The sequence below is a fragment of the Lactuca virosa genome, chromosome 4 (assembly GCF_052849685.1).
Source record: "Lactuca virosa cultivar CGN04683 chromosome 4, Lactuca_virosa_CGN04683_v6, whole genome shotgun sequence".
Taxonomy (NCBI): domain Eukaryota; kingdom Viridiplantae; phylum Streptophyta; class Magnoliopsida; order Asterales; family Asteraceae; genus Lactuca; species Lactuca virosa.
Window position 1 is genome coordinate 531,226,394 of NC_136429.1, and position 23,985 is coordinate 531,250,378.

General features: G+C 37.8%; 3 protein-coding genes and 1 pseudogene across 4 annotated transcripts; 2 read left to right on the forward strand and 2 right to left on the reverse strand.

The window, feature by feature from the left end:
• Positions 1 to 1,368: 1,368 nt before the first annotated feature.
• LOC145109543 (succinate dehydrogenase [ubiquinone] iron-sulfur subunit 2, mitochondrial-like) lies at positions 1,369 to 2,840 on the reverse strand. Its single transcript, XM_079046724.1, has 2 exons — positions 2,113 to 2,840; positions 1,369 to 1,671 (listed from the first exon to the last, which is right to left on the reverse strand). Exons 1-2 carry the CDS (start codon positions 2,778 to 2,780, stop codon positions 1,506 to 1,508), a joined length of 834 nt encoding a protein of 277 aa, XP_078902850.1. The 5' UTR covers positions 2,781 to 2,840; the 3' UTR covers positions 1,369 to 1,505.
• Positions 2,841 to 6,277: 3,437 nt separating this feature from the next.
• On the forward strand, positions 6,278 to 6,889 carry LOC145107176 (uncharacterized). Its single transcript, XM_079044028.1, has one exon. It carries the CDS (start codon positions 6,278 to 6,280, stop codon positions 6,887 to 6,889), a length of 612 nt encoding a protein of 203 aa, XP_078900154.1.
• A 220-nt stretch (positions 6,890 to 7,109) lies between these two features.
• Positions 7,110 to 7,817, forward strand: LOC145107177 (putative mitochondrial protein AtMg00860 pseudogene; annotated as a pseudogene).
• A 7,875-nt stretch (positions 7,818 to 15,692) lies between these two features.
• LOC145109544 (uncharacterized) lies at positions 15,693 to 20,868 on the reverse strand. Of its 2 annotated transcripts, XM_079046726.1 has the most exons (7): positions 20,466 to 20,868; positions 20,212 to 20,283; positions 19,564 to 19,677; positions 19,248 to 19,487; positions 16,748 to 19,144; positions 16,405 to 16,471; positions 15,693 to 15,952 (listed from the first exon to the last, which is right to left on the reverse strand). In XM_079046726.1, exons 1-5 carry the CDS (start codon positions 20,763 to 20,765, stop codon positions 19,076 to 19,078), a joined length of 795 nt encoding a protein of 264 aa, XP_078902852.1. In that variant the 5' UTR covers positions 20,766 to 20,868; the 3' UTR covers positions 15,693 to 15,952; positions 16,405 to 16,471; positions 16,748 to 19,075. The 2 variants fall into 2 exon arrangements, with proteins under 2 accessions (XP_078902852.1, XP_078902851.1); XM_079046725.1 differs by lacking the exon at positions 16,405 to 16,471.
• Positions 20,869 to 23,985: the final 3,117 nt, after the last annotated feature.

Sequence of the window (23,985 nt, forward strand, 5' to 3'; positions counted from 1 at the left end):
GGAATAAGAGTTCAGAAGAGAACCTCAATCAATTAATCATAGATTTTCCTCATCATATTTGATTTACATAGTAGCCAAGTGAGACACGGTTACTTTGAACTCAAATATGTGGGTAAACAAATCTCCATCTTCTTGCAGTTTATGAAGGAATAACTTTTGTTCCAAATGCATCTTGTTTGTGAGATTCTTCTTAATGAAAATAGATTCAAGCCTAAACCATATTGCAACAACAATCTTTTCCTTCAAAATTGTTTTGTAGGTGAAGCTGAATTTGAGTTAAGGCTTTCTAATCCTTCCTTTTCTCATCTTCAATCCTAGTAGTTTGAGCTCTACTTCCATGGGAATCCAAATTATTATCATAGTCAACTTGAGTCAATAGAGATCATATCTTCACTTGCCAAGTTGCCATAGAAAAAACATGGTTTCAAGATCCACAAGCTAAAGATACATGGAAGCCATGGGGAAAATCTATTATAACCCTACAAAAGGTTTATGAGAATCGATTATAGGGAACATTTTTTTTTTTTGAGAAAAAATCATTTAGGAATTAAATAAGTTCAAGTGGAAAAAATCAACTTGGGTTTAGGATGAGCGAGTATAAGAAGATCACTTTGCAAGGTTAATGAAAGTCGATGGAAGAACCCTACTGGGGTTTAGTGATAAATTAAGTCTGCGTTTTAGAATGAATGTCTTTGATACCACTTGTAATACAATGGATAGTTGGATCACATAAAATCATAAAACAGAGTGACGAAGTAGAGAGGAAACCTTTGCAGCAAAACCACAAGACGATATACGAATTTCGATTACACTGAAGAAAGTTACAAGTTTCTTTCTTGAAAAAAATATCAACTGTGTGGGTGGGGGTGATAAATACAAAACATATCATAATGGCCTTTTTATAAACTTACAAAAAAGAATCCTAAAAACAATCAAAACTATCATGCGAACATAAATCGAGAATGTAACTTTCTTGGAAAAGCTATCTTACACATAAAAAAAAAATATTTAATCAAGCAAGGTAGGGTTTCAGAGCATCCATCAATATCCATCAACAGGAAATGCAAAGAGAAATGACACTTCAGAAAACCAGTCTTGTAACGATAAAGAGAAGAAGAGACAAACTTGACACATAATATGTTGCAAAAAGAGTCTAGTCAAATCTTGAATTACGGACTATGTTGTGCATCATTTCATGCGATGTGTAATGTAGAATTTCCAACATTACAATTGCAATATGATACACACATCCAAACACCACCTCTCTTTCTGGTTTGGATCAATCAGGATTCAGGACAACCAGATTTGTTAAAAAAAAAAAAAAAAAGTGGCTTTATCAGAGGATTCAGATATTAAAACCAGAATCCATGGCAAGGTACAAACATGTTCACCAATTATTTCCAACAAAACAAAAGGTTTACAAAGATGTTCTAACATAATCCCAGAATTAAAATAGGGATAACAACCATCATTCTCCCTATAAATTTTAAAGGAAAAAAAAGCACTTAGCTTTCAAGACTCTTGATGTTCTGGATTTGCTTCCCAGGGTTGAGCCCCTTAGGGCATGCACGAGCACAATTCAAAATTGTATGGCAGCGATACAACTTGAATTCATCATTTACTGCATCTAGACGCTCTTGTGTATATTCATCACGACTATCCATGATCCACCTGATTATAATTTAAAACAATCATTGCAACAGTTACATAATGTATCAATGGAACACCATATGCAAAAGATTGTGACATTTTTGCAGAACAACAGCCAAATAATCTTGGATTCTCCTAATTAGTTTAACATGATGATGATTTTGGAATTTGGATATGAGGTTTCTGAAATCAAAAGCATTGATAGAGGTCCTGAGTGATTAAACGCATCAGCAGCTTTCCCAGATTACTATACTATTCAGAAGTAAGCATGTAATTTACAAGAAATGCATATTAGGATTATCCAACTGAAAGAATCAGAAATCAAAATGGGATCCAAACTAAAACAATGAAGAAGAACACAAACTATCTAACATCATAAGAATTGGAGTTTAAGTTTAAAGTAATCTGGCAACTAACTGTATGCAATGCAACAGATATGAATAGAGACGTGGAAGATTATACCGATTAGCGTGAAGAAGAGCAGCGGGACCAAGGTAAGACTCAGGATTCCACCAATAGCTAGGGCACGATGTGTTACAGCAAGCACACAATATGCATTCATACATCCCATCGAGCTTCGCCCTATCATCCTTACTCTGATAAATCTCTTTCCCTACCCAACCAATCGGCGCCGGAGACTTTCTCTTCAACCACGGCTCAATACTCTTATATTGATTGTAGAAATTCGTCATATCCACCACCAGATCCTTAATCACAAACATATGCGGCAAAGGCGTAATCATCGTCGCATCTCCCGACGGAATCTTCGTCAAACAAGCAAGTCCGTTACATCCATCGATGTTCATAGCACAGGAACCGCAGATTCCTTCACGGCACGACCGACGGAACGTCAAGGTAGGATCGATCTCGTTCTTGATCTTAATCAGTGCATCTAGGACCATAGGACCACACTCCTTAAGGTCGATCTGGTAGTTTTGGAGCTCTGGTTTTCCTGGATTGTCAGGATTCCATCGGTAGATTTGAAAGTTCTTGAGACTATGTGAAGATTGGGCGACTGGCTTCGCTTGTTGATTTTGAGGCTCCGATGCATGTGCTCGGTAGAGAAAAAGCTTCGCGGCCGGAGACGAATGAACCCTAGAGAGAGCTCGACGGACCAGACTGGTCGCCATTGTTGGGGGAAGATAGGTACAGAACACGATCAGGCTATACCTTCTACTTGGGTGGGCTGGTTTTTTAGATGGAGGTTTTTGTAATAAAGGTGGCACTCAAAGGGTATTATCGTAATTGAACAAGTGTCAGTAATCTGACGGCTGAAAGTCGATGTCGCAATTTTTGGCAGTGAACTTTACACAAAATTTTATATTTTAGATTTTGGGAAATTCATTTTTTAAAGAGAATAAATAATTTTTTTAGGTTTTTGAAAAGAAAAAAATTGCCATAAATAAGGTTTTTTTTTATAAAATATAAAAAAATATATGAAAAATACCTAAAATAGCCTCAATTTTAGTAGGCCACATCTAAGAAAATAACTGCGGCTTGCGTTTTTTTTGTTTATTTTCGTAGATATAGAAGCAAAAATTGTGGTTATTTAGAGATTTTTTATTTCTGCTATTTTGTAAAAAACTTAGAAAAAAAAAGATTATTATAATTATTTTCTATTTTGAAAAATGATAAATTTCTTTCAAATGCCTATTTTAGATTTGATCTTTAAATTTATTTATTTATTTTTTTTTTCAAAGAAATGTCTATTTATGTTTGAAATCTCTATTTCGAAGTGTGTAATATACTGATTATCAACAAAATTTCTTATTTTGGAAGTGTGTAATATACTGATTATCAACCAAATTTCTAAATTTAAAATCTAATATCCTATACACTTCATATTTACTATTTTTGTTAACTGTTTGTTAGATTTTAGTAAAAAAACACTAAATCTTTTCTCGAAATTCCAAAATTATTAATCAGATTTCAGACTTGTTCTTGAAATTCCAGTTTTCTTTTTTCGAACTCTGAAATTTCAATCTGAAATCCAGAATCTGTAATGTCAATTCGAAATGTATATTCCATCAGAAAAAATATTTTTTGTTGTTGAAATACTTCATTCCACCGTTCCATACTTGTTTGTTATTTTACCAAAACAACCTTTTGGTTATTTTTATTAAATATACGTCACATTATGGTTAGTTTATTTAATTTCCTTTTAGATTTTTATAAAATCAATTTAAAAATTTTGAGTAACTTGTTTTTATGATATGGCATGAGAATTTTAATTTTTTAGATTATCCTACGATGCGAGAGACGAAAGGGGTTTTATTCTATTACAAATAGGGATATTCGCAATACGTTAACTAGCATGTGGTACAGATCCTGGCGTGCATGATGAGTACTTAAATATGTCCGAAATAATTTTACATAAAAGTCTCGAAAAGTTTTATGCATGTCGTATTCAATTATATGGACAGGAATATTTGTATAAATCGACTGTCAATGACATCCAACTTTTGTACACGACACGTGAATCCAAACATTGATTTCCTAGAATGTTAGGCAACAATGATTTTACACATTAGGCTTGGAGGAATTGCCTAACAACATGACAAGATCAATACATAAATGGGTGATCATGAGTAGCCGACCATTATGCTTGAAGCGGTAGCATCGCAAGATTTATAGTTTTGGTATGCATTCTTTAATATCGCCAATTCCAACAACGTTATCAACATCCTCAATCAATCGATATTATTCAACGAAACATTATATGGACGTGCACCAAGTGTCCATTTCAAGAGGGTTATGATAAGCCTCAAGAAATTCTAGTTTACAGCAGGGGGGTAGAAAGGTCAATAAATAATAAAGCATGGCGAATTGTCTATTTTACCTTTTTTGCTTTATCCTTTTGTTTCTGTTATTCCTTCAGGTGGTTATGACCTAGCACTAATTTTGTTGTACTGCTGTAATCGTGGGGATTCTTCAGTTGCGTTGTGGTCCCAGTGGTCCCTATTTTGAGGTTTATTCCCATAGGAGAGTATTTAAGCTTGTTTGGGGTGTAGGGCTGTTTATCGAGAATTTTGTAATTGTTCTTATGAACTTTGGAGAGACTCTCACCTCTATAATTGTGAGAGAACTATCATCAATCATACGAATTCTTGAGTTTACGTGTCTTTGTGAGTTATCCTTATTCAAAGCTTATCAATTGGTATCAGAGCGTTAAGATTCAATGGGAGGAGCTTTAAAAGAGGTGGTTGTTGTGAAGAAGGTGGAGGAACAAGTGGGGGTGATGCAGATCCAACTTCATTCTCATGGAACAGATATCCAGGAGATGAAGATGAGAATGGACTCGTTGATCCAAGGGCAAGATGAACAAAAGTCGCCCATGGAGAAGGTGTTGAAGCGACTTGACATCCTTACTGGGGCTGGGAGGGGGCACTCACTCGGTTCTAATTCAGGTATCGTTACTCCTGGCATCAACACTTCCATTAGAACAACGTTGAACAAAAACAAAGGGGTGGCCAGCTCTGTAATCATGGATTCCGGATCTGGTGGCTCAAGCCAATGGGGGTCGGGACAAGGCGGTTCTGGTCCAGGCGGCCCTGGTGGACCATACCTAGTTTTTGGGACTCTCTATCAGAACGGTAACGACAGAGGCGGGGGAAGATACGAGTATCGACACCGTAAGATTGACATGTCGGCGTTTGACGGGACTGACCCCGATGGATGGGTTCTTCAAGCAGAATGTTGCTTCGCGATTTATCAGTTACTGGATGAGGAAAAGATCACAGCTGCGGTCCTCTGCCTCAGTGGAGACGCCTTAGCATGGTACCGGTGGTCAAATCAACGAAAGGTATTGAACACTTGGGAGGAGCTCAAGGAGTTGTTCCTGAACAGGTTCCGACCAATTCATGGTGGCGACCTGTACGAGCAATGGGCGGCGTTAAAAAAACAGGGACGACGGACGAATACGTCCGATGATTTATCGAGTTATCGGCTCCATTGGAGGGGGTGACGGAACGGGTCGCGCTAGGCAATTTCATCAATGGGCTGCAGGACCACATAAAAAGTGAACTGAGGATGTGGACTCCTACGGACTTGGGTCGGGCGATTGATTGAGCCTAGCAAATAGAGGAAAGAAATCGGGCATTATTGGCAAGCGGATTCGGAGCCTTGGCGAACCGAACTCTTCAATTGGGCAAAAAGGGGATTGGGGGTAATTCGTCAACCACCACCCTCGCAATACCTGAGCGCATCGGGGGAAATATGCGCCAACACCGTTCACTCACACAAGCTCAAATACAAGATAAAAGGAATCGTGGGGTCTGTTATAGATGCGACGAGAGATGGTTCCGAGGACATCAGTGCAAGACCCAAGTGAACGTCATCTTGGTGGAAGACGACGCCGCCCCTCCGGAATTGGGCACTGAGAAAGGTGAAGAACTCGAAAAAAAGACCCCGCAACCCTTGATTCGGCAGAAGTCAACCTAGAAGTGGAAGTCTCGCTAAACTCAGTAGCCGGCTTAACCTCCCCACGAACAATGAAGATCCGGGGGGTTATAATGAACCGGTTGGTGGTCACGTTAATTGACCCCTGGGCCACCCACAATTTCATATCAGAAGTTTGGTGATTTCATTAGGGCTTCATGTACAAGAAACGGAACCATATGGCTTACAGATGGGAACCGGGGATAGCGAACCAAGCCAGGGAGTTTGTCGAGGAGTGTTACTCCAGCTTGACTCAATCGATGTGGTGGAAGAATTCCTTCCCCTACGACTTGGAAGCTTAGATGTCATATTGAGTATGAAATGGTTGGAAACACTTGGGACTACTCAAACTGATTGGAAAGAACAAACCATGGAATTTGAGGTGGGAGGCCAACGAATCAAGCTCACAGGTGATCGTTCTCTCGGAAGATCACTAATTTCTTTAAGAGCCATGTCAAAAGAGTTGAGCAAGAACTCCTGTGGGATGTTAATTGAGATGAGAAACATAGTGGTGGAGGAGAAAAATATGAAGGAGGTTCCTACCTTCCTAGCACAGGTGTTAGAAGAATTTAGAGATGTCTTCCAAGAACCCACAGGACTTCCGCCTGAACGTGAATTACAACACCAAATCATTCTAAAGGAAGGTTCGTCCCCTGTCAGCTTTAGACCCTATCGATACCCCCACTTTCAGGAAGATGAGATAGAGAGAATGATCTCCGAGATGATGGCAGCCAATATTATCCAACCCAGTAACAGTCCCTTCTCTAGCCCGGTGATCCTCGTTAAAAAGAAAAAAAGATAATTCATGGCGATTTTGTGTGGATTATCGAGCACTAAACAGGGTCACGGTGCCCGATAAATTTCCTATACCAGTGATCGATGAACTCTTGGACGAACTACACGGAGCTACCGTTTTCATCAAATTGGACCTGCGATCCTGTTATCATCAAATTAGGGTGAAAGCTGAGGATGTGCACAAAACAACGTTCCGGACCCATGAAGGACATTACGAATTCAAAGTCATGCCGTTTGGCCTTACCAATGCCCCCGCTACCTTTCAATCGTTGATGAATGAAGTCTTCCGACCCTTCTTACGGAAGTTCATTTTGGTCTTTTTTAATGATATTCTCATATATAGCCGGGACGAAGGATCACACATAATCCATCTCAAGACAACCTTGGAAAATTTGCGTGAACACAAGCTTTTTATGAATCACAAGAAATGCGAATTTGGACAAAGGAAATTGTCATACTTGGGTCATGATATATCTGCAGACGGGGTATCAGCTGAAGAGAAGAAGATTCGAGCAATGATAGATTGGCCTACGCCTAAGAATATCAAGGAGCTTCGGGGGTTTTTAGGACTCACATGGTATTACCAGAAGTTTGTAAGAGGTTATGCCAACATTGCAACAACACTTACGGAGCAACTCAAGAAAGATAAATTCGGGTGGAACCAAGAAGCTGAGAAGGCCTTTCAAGGCTTGAAGAAGGCAATGATGACTGTTTCGGTGCTTGCCATGCCAGATTTCCAAAAGACCTTTGTGTTGGAGACGGATGCATCAGGCTTTGGGTTGGGAGCGGTGTTAATGCAGGAAAACTGTCCCATAGCTTACTACAGCTCCACTTTGGGAACAAAGGCAAGGCTCAAATCAATATATGAGAAGGAACTGATGGCAATAGTTGTTGGGAATGCAACAAAACAAGTTAAGCACTTCCGAAAAAATTGATATAACGATTTCGGCAAAACTCGCGGAAATTACTGAAAAAATTGCAAACGAAATTGAACACGATATTTAACGTGGTTCGGTCTAATCTGACCTACATCCACGGTCGAACGAGAGAGAGGGGATTTTATTAACACCAAAGAAAATTACAATCATACAAGGCTAAAAACTGCCCTTGTAATCTGATCACTCACTGTAAGATATCACTCGTAATTTTTTGGCTGCCAAAAATTAAGGCTCTGCACAAAAATAATACCTCACTAATTTCTTTCTGTGTATATATAAGAACTTGAGTTGTGTGTTGCGCTCTACATCTTCAATTGAAAGAAGAAGAGATCTATTTATATTAACAATAGCCGTAATCCTTTTCTTCCAATTCACATTAGAGATAGTGACGTTCACCTAATTCCTTTGCACCGTTCAATAGTTTACCGAAAGTTTCTTTAGTGCGTCCAACAAAGAAATATTAAACAATTCCACCGTCCAACAAATATTAAACAAATCAATGTTGAAAATTCCTTCTGCCGACAATTATTTGACAATTATTTCTTCACACGTGAGTAATTGTAAAGTTTCAATATAGGCCCTTGAACTCTTAGGAACTTGTCAATTTGTTCATGACTCCATAAATCTTAACAATCTCCCACTTGGAGGCTTGAACAACTTCGCTTTTCTCTGCCATCCAAAACTTTGCGACATTCCTTAGTCACACACACACTCTCTCTCTCTCTCTCTCTCTCTCTCTCTCTCTCTCTCTCTCGTTCTCTGCCATGCCTTTTCTCAAACTTCTGAAAGGCCAGTTGAAGCCATACAAAGCTTCAACTTTTCAGTGGTAACCACCTTGGTGAGCATATCTGCTGGATTCTTCGTTCCAAGGATTTTCTTCAGATTTAGAGTTCCATCATTAATTAATTCTCGAATGAAATGGTACCTCATCTGAATGTGTTTCGTTCTACTATGAAACACTGGATTCTTTGCCAAGTAAACTGCACTCTGGTTGTCACAATGCAATACACAATCCTCCTGATACATTCCAAGTTCTGATAGAAAGTTCTTCAACCATATGAGCTCTTTGGCTGCTTCTGCAATAGCCATATACTCTGCTTCTGTGGTTGAGAGAGCAACACTCTTTTGTAACCTGGACATCCAACTGATTGATGTACCTCCAATTGTGAACACATAACCTGTTGTGCTCTTTCCTGAATCCACACATCCACCCAAATCAGCATCGGCGAACCCTTCCAAGATCACACCCTTTCTTCTGAAACATAGGGCAACCTCAGATGTTCCTTTCAAGTAGCGTAACAACCACTTTACTCCCTCCCAATGCTCTTTTCCTGGATTTGACATGAACCTGCTCACAACTCCCACTGCATGAGCAATGTCTGGTCTGGTGCATACCATAGCATACATCAAGCTACCAACTGCAGATGCGTAGGGAACTTTAGTCATCTGGTTCTTGTCTTCTTCCGTCTTTGGGGATTGCTTCTTTGAGAGTCTCAACTGACTTCCCAAAGGTGTACTTCTGGCTTTAGCATCTGCCATGCTGAACTTTTCTAAAACTTTCTTGATGTACTTAGCTTGTGAAAGTTTTAATGTACCGGTAACTCTGTTCCTGGCTATGCTCATGCCCAATATCTGCTTAGCAGCCCCTAGGTCCTTCATCTCGAACTCTCTGGACAACTGCTTCTTAAGCTTGTTGATTTCCTGCATGTCGGACCCAGCTATCAACATGTCATCAACATACAATAAAAGGATGATGTATGAGGAGTTGAATTTCTTCAAGTAACAACAGTAATCCATCTCACATCTGTGATACCCACTCCTCTGCATGAAGCTATCAAACTTCAAGTACCACTGTCTTGGAGCTTGCTTCAATCCATACAGACTTTTCTTTAATTTGCACACCAGGTTTTCCTTGCAAACTGTTGGGAAACCCTCTGGTTGTGCCATGTAGATGTCTTCTTCCAGGTCACCATGGAGAAAAGCTGTCTTCACATCTAGCTACTCTAGATGGAGATCTTCAGAGGCTACAATTCCCAAGACCATTCTGATTGTAGTCATCTTCACAACTGGGGAGAATATCTCGTTGTAGTCAACACCCCTCTTTTGTTGGAAACCCTTTACTACCAATCTGGCCTTGTATCTTTTAGTGCCATCAATCTCATCTTTGACCCGAAACACCCATTTGTTCTGCAGTGCTTTCTTCCCTGTCGGGAGCTTGACCAAGGACCAAGTATGGTTCTTATCAAGTGAGCTCAACTCGTCTTCCATAGCCGTCTTCCACTGTATGGAATCTTTCATCCTTAAGGCCTCTGGATAAGATTCAGGTTCACCATTCTCAGTCAACAGCAAGTAATTAGCTGAAGGAGAATACCTTACTGGAGGTCTTCGTGATCTAGTGGATCTACGAATAATAGGAGTTTCGGTTTCTGCATCATCTGCAACCTCATCTTCTGAACTACTATCCACTGTGCTCCCACTATCTCCAGATACATCAGAGCTCCCACTGCTTCTTGAACTTTCACCTATCTCTGGAGTACTAATAGGTTTTACAACGTCATCGTCTGAGATTTCTTCTAACTCAACTTGATCCTTCTTTTCTGGTTGCTTGTCACCATTGGAGCTTTTTTGCAAGTTCATCCTTGTATAGAGCATTCTCGTTGAACACCACATCCCGACTTCTGATAACTTTCTTATTCTCATTATCCCAGAAGCGGTACCCCATGTCATCCAACCCGTAACCTATAAAGGTGCACTTTCTTGCCTTTGCCTCTAGCTTGTCTCTCTCCGAGTCTTTGATTTTGACATACGAGACACAACCAAATACCTTCAAGTGTTTGAGCAAAATCTCCCGACCTTGCCATTCCTCTTCTGGAATCTTGAACCCTATGGGAACTGAGGGTCCTCTGTTGATTAAATATGCAGCTGTGTTGACCGAATCTGCCCAAAACATCTTGGGTAAACCTGCATGCAGTCTCATGCTTTTAGCCCTCTCATTCAATGTTCTGTTCATCCTCTCAGCTACTCCATTTTGCTGAGGTGTCTCCGGAACCGTCTTCTGCATTCTGATTCCTTGGTCAGCACAATAATCAACAAATTCTTTGCTATTGTATTCGCCCCCATTGTCTGATCTGAAACACTTGATCAAGTTTGTTTCATTTTCTACAATAGCTTTCCATTTCTTGAATGTGCTGAAAACTTCAGACTTATGCTTCAAGAAATGAACCCAAACTTTCCTTGTGCAGTCGTCAATGAAAGTAACGTAATATCGGGACCCCCCCACTGAAGAAACTGAAGTGGGACCATAAACATCTGAATGTACTAGCTCCAACTTCCCGGACTTGGGAGGACGACCAGTCTTCACGAAAGTAACTTTCTTCTGTTTACCAAGAACACATGGCTCACAGAAATCAACTGTTACAGTCTTCAGATCTGGAATTCTTCCTTTGGAGGCTAGCATCTTCATTCCCTTCTCACTCATATGGCCAAGTCTTTGGTGCCATAGAGTAGATGTCCCAACTTCTTCAACAGCATGTGCTTCAGTATCAGAAACTTCCACCATATAAAGTGTACCCCGCTTCTGACCTCTAGCAACAACTAAGTTTCCCTTTGTCACTTTCCACTGATGATCACCAAATGTAACATGGTGACCTTCATCATCAAGCTGCCCCACAGATATTAACATCCTCTTCAAGTCTGGAATGAACTTGACATTCTTCAAAGTCCACTTCGTACCCAAAGTTGTCTTGAGGACCACATCCCCAACTCCAGTAATATCCAGGCTCTTGTTATCTGTTAATCTGACTTTTCCTTTGTACTGCTTAAAATTATGCATTACTTCTCTGGAATGACTAGCATGAAACGACGCACCAGAATCCATGATCCAGGATTCAGTTGAGTTTTCAACACAACAAATGAGTGCATCATCTTCAGAATCTGCTGCCATATTTACTTCCTTCTTGACTTTGTCTGCCGAAGGCTTTGGGCACTGATTTCTGAAATGACCTTTCTCATTACAGTTCCAACAGGTAATATCTTTCCTGTTCTTCGACTGACCTCTCTTTCTTGACTTCGATCTTCCTCTACCACCACTTCCTCTGTTGGTCTTTCTTCCTCTGTCTTCAGTACTTAGAAGACTACTGGAAGCTTCTCCGGCACTTCTTCTGCGCACATCCTCACCAAGGATTAAATCGCGAATACCTTCGAATGATAGCTTGGCACCTCCGGCTGAACTGCTAACGGCCGTTACTGTGCCGGACCAACTATCGGGTAACGATGATAATAGTAGCAACGTCATGACCTCATCTTCAAATCCAATATCAACAGATATCAATCTTGATATTATTGAGTTGAATTCGTTCACGTGGTCTGTCACCGAGCTACCCTCCTTCATCTTTAGATTTACAAGTTGCCGGATCAAGAAAACCTTATTTGCCGCTGAAGGTTTTTCGTACATATTAGACAGCGCATTTATCAGACTGTAGGTTGTCTTCACATTGACAATATTGTAAGCTACATTCTTTGCCAATGATAACCTTATCACTCCGAGTGCCTGCCGATCTAATAAGTCCCATTCCTCCTGCGTCATCTCTTCGGGTTTGTCTTTAGACAAAGGTTGGTGTAACTTCTTCTGGTAGAGATAATCTTCAATTTGCATTTTCCAGAAACCGAAATCTTGACCATCAAATTTTTCGATCTTAACTTTCCCATCTTCAACCATAGCTCTGATACCAGTTTGTTGGGAATGCAACAAAACAAGTTAAGCACTTCCGAAAAAATTGATATAACGATTTCGGCAAAACTCGCGGAAATTACTGAAAAAATTGCAAACGAAATTGAAGACGATATTTAACGTGGTTCGGTCTAATCTGACCTACATCCACGGGCGAACGAGAGAGAGAGGGGATTTTATTAACACCAAAGAAAATTACAATCATACAAGGCTAAAAACTGCCCTTGTAATCTGATCACTCACGGTAAGATATCACTCGTAATTTTTTGGCTGCCAAAAATTAAGGCTCTGCACAAAAATAATACCTCACTAATTTCTTTCTGTGTATATATAAGAACTTGAGTTGTGTGTTGCGCTCTACATCTTCAATTGAAAGAAGAAGAGATCTATTTATATTAACAATAGCCGTAATCCTTTTCTTCCAATTCACATTAGAGATAGTGACGTTCACCTAATTCCTTTGCACCGTTCAATAGTTTACCGAAAGTTTCTTTAGTGCGTCCAACAAAGAAATATTAAACAATTCCACCGTCCAACAAATATTAAACAAATCAATGTTGAAAATTCCTTCTGCCGACAATTATTTGACAATTATTTCTTCACACGTGAGTAATTGTAAAGTTTCAATATAGGCCCTTGAACTCTTAGGAACTTGTCAATTTGTTCATGACTCCATAAATCTTAACAATAGTGATGGCAGTTCTCAAATGGAGGCCCTATCTTCTTGGGAGGAAATTCATTGTTCGCACAGATCAGTCCAATTTGAAGTATATACTGGAACAAAGAATGGTGGGAAGCGATTATCAAAAGTGGGTCTCGAAATTGATGGGTTTTGACTTCGATATACATTACAAACCGGGTGCGAGTAATCAGGTCGATGATGCTTTATCTCGAAAGCACCCTGAGGTCACGTGTGACAACATGAGTGCAGGGCACTGGGAATTTTGGGACAAACTCAAAGAAGAGCTTACACGAGATGAGTTTATTAGCCATGTCAAGAAGGATTTAGAGTTGGATGCGAATTCACACAAGGGTTTTGTAGTTTTTAGTGATAATCTTCTATACAAAGGAGGGTTAGTGATTCCTGCAAATTCTCCTTTGATTCCTAACATCATAGCACAATTCCACGATACACCGGCTGGAGGTCACTCAGGGGAAAAGAAGACTTATCAAAGAGCAGTTTCTGAAATTTTCTGGGTGGGAATGAGGAATAACATTGCTGAATACATCAAAATGTGTGAGGTTTGTCAAAAACATAAAAATCTTACAACCGCCCCAGCATGTCTGTTGCAGCCGATCGCCCTTCCTCTTCTAACTTGGGAAGAAATAACCATGGATTTCATAGAAGGTTTGCCCAAATCGGAAGGATGGGATACAATTTGGGTGGTTGTGGACCGTTTGAGCAAGTATGCTCATTTTATTCCCCTTCGACATCCCTTTACAGCAACAACGGTGGCCAACTGTTTTATGAAGGAAATAGTGAAGTTGCATGGGCTCCCATCTTCCATTATCAGTGACAGAGATCGGGTTTTTACAAGTCATTTCTGGCAAGAGTTATTCCGTCTTCATGGGGTCCATCTCAAGCACAGTACCTCCTACCACCCCCAAACTGATGGGCAGTCTGAGGTAGTTAACCGATGCCTAGAAACTTACTTAAGATGCTTTTGTTCAGAAAAACCAAACAAATGGGCCAAATGGCTTGCTTGGGCTGAATATTGGTACAATACATCTTTCCATTCGGCCACCAAATGTACCCCTTTTAAGGCATTGTATGGAAGGGACCCACCACCCCTCATTCGCTATGAAGGACAACAGACCCTGTTGATTCCATTGACCTTCTGCTGGAAGATAGAGATGCAATTCTAGATGAATTGAGAATGAATCTAATTCGTGCTCAACAGAAGATGGCGGATCAAGCTAATAAAAAAAAAGTAGAATTAGAAATTGATGATCTGGTGTATCTAAAACTCAAGCCTTATCGACAGCAGAACCTGGCTAAGCGGAAGTATGAGAAACTAGCTGCAAGGTTTTACGGACCATATCGTGTGCTTCAATGAGTCGGAAAGGTAGCCTACGAGTTGGAGCTACCAGAAACAGCCACTATCCATCCAGTTTTTCACATTTCTCAATTGAAGTTAGCCACAGGTACACCAACACCAACTAACATCATACCACCACAGTTAAATAGTGATTTTGAGTTGATAGTGCAACCAGAAGAACTTTGTGGAGTAAGAATAAAGAAAAATGGGAGGAAGGATCAGAAAGAGGGGTTCCTTAAGTGGAAGGGTTTGACCACAGCCGAAGCCACCTGAGAAGATGGGGAAAAAATTAGACAACAATTTCCTAGTTTTGACCTTGAGGACAAGGTCAAAGTTTGGGATGATGGTATTGATAAGCCTCGAGAACTTCTAGTTTAAAGCGGGAGGGGTAGAAAGGTCAATAAATAATAAAGCAGCTATGAAGTGTGGTGAATTGTCTATTTTACCCTTTTTGCTTTATCCTTCTGTTTCTGTTATTCCTTCAGATGGTTATGACTTTAGCACTAATTTTATTGTACTGCTGTAATCGTGGGGATTCTTCAGCTGCGTTGTGGTCCCAATGGTCCCTATTTTGAGGTTTATTCCCTTAGGAGAGTATTTAAGCTTGTTTGGGGTGTAGGGTTGTTTATCGAGAATTTTGTAATTGTTCTTATGAACTTTGAAGAGACTATCACCTCTATAATTGTGAGAGAACTATCATCAATCATATGAATTCTTGAGTTTACGTGCCTCTATGAGTTATCCTTATTCAAAGCTTATCAGGTTAACAGAGTACACTACACACATAAGCATGTGTCCATTTCAGGAGGGTTAACAGAGTACACTACAAGCATAAGCATTATCTTTCCAATGAGATACTTTTGGGGAAATATTTACCTATCCAAACAAGGAAAAACGAAAAAAGTTCATGGCAACACAAGAATTAACAAGAAAGGACATGAAACGAGCTTTTGGCATCCTAAAAACTCATTGGCTATAATTCAACTCCCTACACATGCAATGCTTATACTTGCATTATATTACACTATATATTTTAAAAGATGAAGGTCTAGCAAGTAAATGCTATAAACTAGCAAAAATGTAGTTCATAATTAAATTCATAAATTTCAATCTAATAGTCCTTTATATTAATACCTTGTCTTTACACAAACCTTTTTAGCTTGACATGTTATATGATATGAAATGATAGCAAAAAGGGCGAAATGGTACAACTCCATCCGAAATAACAATAAACCTTTTGATATAAAACGACATAAAACTGAATGAAAGGATACAAAACACTATGAGATGATACAAGAAAGTATAAAATGTTATATAGCAATCCAGTGGTTCTCATTCCTGCAACAACCATCTGTTGGATGAAACTGCAATAAGAATGAGAAATTTTCTGTTATATGCATACTTGATACTGTAATTGCCATGATTCTACTTGTAGATACCTAACATGCCAAGATCTAAATAATGCAACCATCCTCTTTTAACCTAACATAGTGAATGCATGTAAATATAATGCATGCAACTCTTTTCACAACAATGAACCATTGTGTTTAAATAAAGCAACTCATGTAGGTTGAATACAATGTTTTCTTAAACATCATTCAAAAACAAATCAATAATACTTCTTGTTAAACCATGCCAAGAACATATTACTTCAAATGTTTGGAAACATAAAAAAATAATAATAGTAAATAAATAATACCAACTGAAAGTTCATAAATCAACTTGTGCCCCTGAACCCTGAAACCTTATGTTAAAAATAATAAAAACACTTTAATCCACCTACAAAGATCCACAATAAAATACTAAAGCCATGTACCATTATGTAAATCTCATTTTGAGGTATATTCAATTTTCACTGCCTCTTTAACCTTAATTCCCAACACCTATGAAAATCATCAAAAAGCCACATATTACAAATAAGCAGAAAAATATATTCTCTACCAAAAAAAATATAAACCACTAATCAAAGCCCAAATCACCATTTTAAGCTCATTGTTGAAACTCTAATTTGTCAAACACACCCACCCAACAGTGGAAAATATTCATTCATAACTAAGCAACATAAATGGCAACAATATCTAACATCCTATATCATTATATTATATCAACAATCACCCAAACCCTAACTTTGAAAAACAAAGCTGAAACATGGAGTTTACCTTGATACACACCCAAACTCTTAGATGGATTTCCTTAAAAATCCTGCAAATTATTATCTTCCAAAATCAATCATGTGTCTACCTGTTTGTTACACAAGGGTAGATGGATTGCTTCCATTGAAGACCTCTCGCATAGGAAAAACGCAAGCCTGCACCAGATGATCTCCTACATCTGATATGTCAGCATACTACAGTAGTGTAAAAAAAAACAAACATATATTAGCAATAAAACTGAAAGTAAAGATGGGATTCAAATTCCTTTAAATTTTTAGTACTATATTAACAATGTCTACAATGAATATAGGGCAAAAAAAAGGGAATGTCAAATTTATAAAAGTACAATAACGTGTTAGGATATTCATTTCAAATATTCTCCACTCCCACTATCGCAAGAAACTGCAACACATTTCATTTAGGGCAACATATCCTTTTTTGGTAACTTGTTAAACCTATTTTACTTATGTGCACCTTATTATTAATCATTAATTGAAATTAACAACTTTGATCGTGTTCAACACGTTTTCTTTACTTTGTGTGTATTAAAGGCTGTTTCCGAAATCAATCGATAGTCAAATATTTTTATTAAACCATGTGCCAAGTCAACAAAATAAAATTCCATGAGCAGTTAGTTACTAGTATTTGGTTCATTTCACTCCCAAAGTGGAATGCAGATCTGTAAGCTGCATAATAACCCCCCTAATAAGAGTTGATTATGGCACAAACTATTCATGTAATTGTAGACAAAAAAGATGCATAAACAAGAGCAAACTAATGGCATTAGCCTCTTATGGTAAGTGGAATTTTACTTGAAACGAACCACAAGCTTATTCGGACATGTTATACTTATATTAAATTGGTTAATGAATATCTCGTTAAACCAAGATTTAAAAGTGAAAATATCAATCTATTTACTTATGAATATGTTATTTAGGTTATGTTTTATATCTATAACGGGTCTAATAGGTTGAATAAAAAAAATCGGCTAAAAGGAAACGGGTCGAAAGTGTTTTCCATAATGCATACAATCTCCTAGATTGCTTTATTAAAAATAATAGTTATTATTGTAACAATATAGTTTCTTTTATCTTATTTAACATACTAACTATTTATATAAATTGGACAAATTTCCGCCTCTACCAAGATTATAAAACTTAATTGAAAAATATACTTGCCGGGGAGATGCTATTTTGTACATTTATTTTATAAAATTCATGATCGGAAGGAATTAAAAGAAAAGCACTTGTTATTTTATGAACCACTATGGATTATATAGATACATTTTAGTGTTTTCAATTGTAATGTAAGGGTTTTGTTTGATGGGATGGAATGGCCAAATGAATGGAATAAGAAAAAGGCAATCGAATGATCATATTTCATCCATCCGTAGGAAGGGAATAAATCTACACATGGACACATTCTATATATTTAGTTATAATTATAGGATTTATTATTTACGATACTATAAAGCTAAAGTTCATAAAAGGTCATTAAAACCCAAATAAGAATGTAACAAAAAAATCATTTAGTGGTAAATGGATTCCAACCTCTTAATGGTTCAGAGAAACCGTTCAGATGCCGCCATTAAGAGGTTGTATCAAACGGCACTATAAATGCTGACCGATTCAGAGGTTATCAAACAGCCCCTTAATTTTATAAAATAATATTGTGTTATTAAAAACTTTATAACTAAAATGGGTTATATTACAATTTTCCGTGATGGAATGAATGATAGAAAAACATCCCCTTCTGCCTAAGGAATGAAAATCAACAAAATTGAAGGAATCAGATTGGTTTAGTGATGGTCCATTCCAAAAACAAACAACTTTTTTCATTGCAAATTGCAAATTGCAATGGACACTAACTACCTAAGAATATCATAGCAACAAAGTTAAAGGATGAAGTGCTTAAAGTTGATGTTGTCTGTCTAAACATGCACTTAAAATATCAGTGAGACTTAACACCAGTTGTATGTTTAATGGTAATTTGCGGCATGTGTACTTGTAAAACTGTAGCACACACTCCATCAGTTCAAAATTCAAATATATTGGAAGAAACCAAAACCATGCACCTTTGAAAAAGATCCAACATACCATACAGAGTCAACCCCTGAATTGGTTTGGTCAAACATGACTCAGAACAAGTAAGGTGTAAAGTCAACCATATGCATCATGGTATCAAAGAAGAAAGATGAAAGAAAAGTTTCTAGTTGCTGAAAAAGACTGCATTCTTTTTCAAATATGACATATTAAGTTATAAACTTGAGAGATATTCTAAGAGATTATTAGTTTAGAGTTAAGAAACCATCCCTGTAAATGTAATTTGCCCATTCTACTTGGTCTTGCCACCAGAAGGAGACTCTGAGGTGGATCCATCTGTCAATGGGTGCCGATTCTTTTCCTGTATTCACAAACAGATAGACAATATGAATTTACTTACATAATATCATAGCTTCTTTTTGGAAATTGTAATCAATACTAAGATATTGGTTATATGGACATACCAGAGTCCCACTGATTGCACTTGGGAAACTGCCGAATTTTAGCACACGCACATGTGAATTAGTTGATTGTGAGAAATGAGGAACTACATGTCCTGCATCAGCATCATTGATTTCTGAAGCTTCATTCTGGCTATCCATGGATTCAACAGTAAAGAAGATAGGTGGAGGGTGGTGAAATTTACAGGATGCACCATAACCACAGACACCAGTACGCATGTAGAATGAACAGTTTTCATAACCCTGGTCAACAAGATAATATCATTATTCAACCAATTCATCTATATGAAAAGCTATACAAGGATAAATTAGTAATTACCAATCTTTCTGGAAAACCAAGCACGTTAAGTCGCGGGAGAGAGTTTTCAGGCTCAGATTTGGAGTGATTGAATCTGCAAAATTCTCCATATTTGCAATGACCAGTTTGGTAAAACTGCAACACAGTTGGATAAGCATGTAAATACAGTATGGATACACAACAGTGAAAGAAGATAATATCAATAAAGCAAGAAGCAGATACTAGCAATACAAGTTTGTAGGTCCATTAGGCACATTAAATTACTCTGCAGTTCCCAAACTAGCCCTACTGATGGGATGTGGAGGCATAAACACTGACATGGAGAATTCCTATTGGGTCATGAGACTCACATGTCTCTTGCTGCCCAAGACATACAGTGGATTGATATGTACACTATCCTACCAACACTTTTCTTCTTTTTTTCCTATCTGCTGCTAGATAGATCATACTGTAACCTAATAAAATGGATTCATAAGCAATCTAAACATGCCAGCCTTTATTTATTAGTAAAACTTGTTGCTCTATATTTTCCTGTATTTACCCTTAATTGGCCACATCCCTTATTTTTTGAGAGTGTATAACCAAATTCACCTCATTTAACTCATTGAGAAAACAAACATGAATGGACGAATTTATGAAAGAGAGTATGTAAACAGATCACAAATGTACCTTGCATGGAATCCGACTCAAACTTTTAGATGAACTTCCAGCACCAATTATGTTGCTTTTTCCCCGATCAACCTTCACACGAACAACACATAAACAAAGCAAACAAAAATCAACTCGCAATAACAAAAGACTTGAATATAACAAAAGCCCTTTCGAAATATAGACCAGGAAAGCATGAGCTATCAAATTCCGTGTAAGAATTTAGAACATTATCTCAGAATGAAGGGGAAAGGGGAGGAAGCGAGAGTGCATACATAGATTTTCGTCGAAACAGGGTGATTGAACCTGCACATCCGCCCGAACCTGCATGTCCCGGTTCGAATGAAAAACGAGCAGTTTTCGGCATCGGGTCGGATCGGATAATGCATGTCACGATTGCCGATACTAAAATCACCATCAGAGCTCAAATCCTTCACCTCTTCTGAAGAAGTATCGATTTGTTTCCCTTTGAGCCCTACATTTTCGAAACCCTGAATAAGACTATCAACCTCCAGTTTCTGATTAAAGAGGCATTTCAAATCCGAAAAGAACTTCTCTTTGATGCCCTCGTCCATTAATCGAGACTGTGATGATGCAATAGAACTCCTAACTATCGTAGGATGGGAACGAATTCACTGTAGAGAGTTGATGGTGAAGAAGGAAGGAGGCGGTGTTTGAAAGGCTATGAGCAAAAATAATATAAGGACTGTAGAGTCAACCCCTTCTCTATTTTTGTATGCGTGGAAAAGAAAACCCTTTGACCAAGTAATATATAATTAAATATTAGAGAAACAAAATTATTTTAATGAAATTGATTCATTTTGGGTCAAAATGAACAAGGCTTAACAATCTTGGTACAAGTTTGTTTATTTGTCTTACATTTTGATGTAAAAAAATAAAATTAAATAAGTTTTGAAGCAGATAAATTTGGGCTCACGGTGCAGCTCGGTCGTTTTGATTCGGTGATATGTTTTAGGGTTTAGGATAAAACAAAGTTGTGTATAATTGTTTAAATGGTTCATGGTGACTATTTTTTGCATATTAAGGGCATATACTTGTGTTTTACCGAATGGAAAAGTCATGTTACCCATTTTAGCAGGTTAACCTGCCTCATTACTTGCCAAGTAAGCAGGTGAGTGAACCCGTTGAGTCAATATTGAGTTGACTCGATAACACACATGCAAATAGTAATTACTGCCTTTAGTTTCCACCAACACCCCACCAACCTTACATTGTCGATTCGATTGAGTCTCAGGCACAAATCTCGAATTAAAAGGGGACACACCCATGTGGGGTTTGAAGTAAAACAACCCTCAAACTTGTTTACCGTACTCGAGCAAACAATCATCTCGAAGAACCCTTAAAAAGCAACAATGTCGGCTCCACCACCTTCACCCGACTCTTTAAATTCTAGTGAAGACATCAACTATAATGTGCTCCACTCAATTTTCTGTGATTGTGGTCAGAAGATTTCAGAAAACCAATGTGAAATGCAACGGTTGAAGGAGCAACTCGGACATAAGAAACATATAATAGACGTACTACTTAAGATAATTATAGGATGATCCTTACTAGTTACTTCAATACTTGCGTAGTGCATACCAGTCATATGTAACCCAAAACAGAATAGACCTTCGAATAAGTGACCCTAACCCTAAGTCCACAACCAAACAAGGAACATGAAGTAAAGTAAAGACCACAGATTCTAAGTCTATGACACCTTAGTCACATGTAACCTTAGCGTATCCACTCAGCAACTATTGACCTACTAATAAAGACCTTTTAGTTATCAAATAAGTAATTATAGCATCACAAAATACTCCTATAGTATTTTAAGTTTATGTTATGTTCTAAAGTTTTCATTGTAGTAGAGTTGGTAAGTTTTTAGACTTGTTGCAACACCACAACCATTCATAGGCACATGCTAATCACTTATCGGAAAGATATAGTTGATCAGGCTATATCACTCCCAGATCTGATCATATGTCCCCAAGCCTACTTGTGCTGTCCAACAATCGCAATACTTTTATTTTGTTCTAGTATGACACTGATCCTAGTATGAATGCATGTATGTATACTTTAGTTAAATATTTTATTATTTAAAGAGTATAAAGTCTTGGTCAGAGTATTTTAATCCCGTTGTGTTTATAGTTGTATATCTTTTATGGGTTGATATACTCAATTCACTATAAACAAAGCTCTGATACCAATCTGTCACGCCCCCAAACCAGAATGACGGAAACATTCGGGGGCGGAGGACGTCATGCTCAGTATCATAACAATGCACAATAGTAAAACAAGCAACAACATCATCCATTGCATTAATAGTATAGTTAATACAAGTGTGTTCTGAATGTATTTTTAAGACACCAAAAATAGAAATATCAAAATAAAAGACGAGTCTTGAATGTGCTCCGTCTTCTCAAAACTTGGTCCAGTGTACCTATCTACTGGTGACCTGAGAATACAAGTTATTTTGAAAGAGTAGATCAGCATTTAAGCTGGTGAGTTCATAAGTATTTTAGTGTCAAATGTTTGTATAAGTTTGATGAAAAATGTTTGTAAGTGTTTGATGTAAAGTTTGTAAGTGTTTGATGTGAATGTTTGTATACTTCCTAGAAAATCCTATATTTTCTACTATAATGGAGAGTAGTCTTCTACCAAGACTCGATTGTTCTGTATGTTTGTTCTTTTGTGAAAGTGAGTGTTTTCCCAAGTATAAGACTATTATTACCAGAAAATAGTTTACATTACCTTTTATGTGAGAAGATCACTATATGAATGTAATGGGAAAAATGAGGATGTACAGTAGTATTGTATATAGTAACTACAGATGTACTAACTACCTTAAAACCAACTTGTTTAATTAAGGTAAAATGTGATGAGGTTATAACCATGCTTGATTGACTAGTATAAAGCACGACGTTCCAAAGACATCGAAATGGTATGACATTTGTCACCCGTAGACCTACAGGTCCCACTGTAGCTAGCAACAAGATGTAGGATGGTCAATCCCGTATAGATCTATACACAAACTCACGCTCTCCCTCCAGGAGACTCTGGTTACAAAACGTGACACATCAGTATATTGCCATGTCATGAGGTAGTGGCTCACATTAATGTTATCTTGTTCTTGTATTAGTATGTATGTTCCAACCTGTTCTAGTGTATAGTATGTTCCTTCTGCTCTAGTGTGTAGTATGTTCCTTCTGTTCTTGTTATAGTATGTTCTTTCTGTTCTTGTTATAGTATGTTCCTTCTTGTTCTAGTTATAGTAAGTAGTAATTCTCTAAACTATACCTATTATAGTTTACTAGTACTGTTGTTTGACTGTCATTGATGTATAGAAAAGACTCAACCACAAAGTCTTCATACTTTTATCAAATATTCAGAGTTTTCATCCCTTTTGTATATTGCTGAGCATAAGGGAGGTTTTCAATACAAATCATAGAGGATTTCAATGTTTAATATGAATACAGTATCAAATTTATAAGCTATAACAGGTATAGTTTATGGAACAACCAACTTATCAATGCAAAAACATAGATTCAATGTGATCAAACATGTAAACCATATAGAGTACGGTTTATGAGACATATATTCAGCCTGTTATATTCATGAATTCATTTTATTCTACATGTAATCGTTAGTATAACATTTTATGAGTGAGCATTCTTCACGTACTTACTAAGTACTAACCAAAGTCCTGAGATTATAACCAGAGTCTCCTCGCGGGAGAACGTGAGTTTGTGTATAGATCTATACGAGATTGACAACCCCACACCATAACTGTTA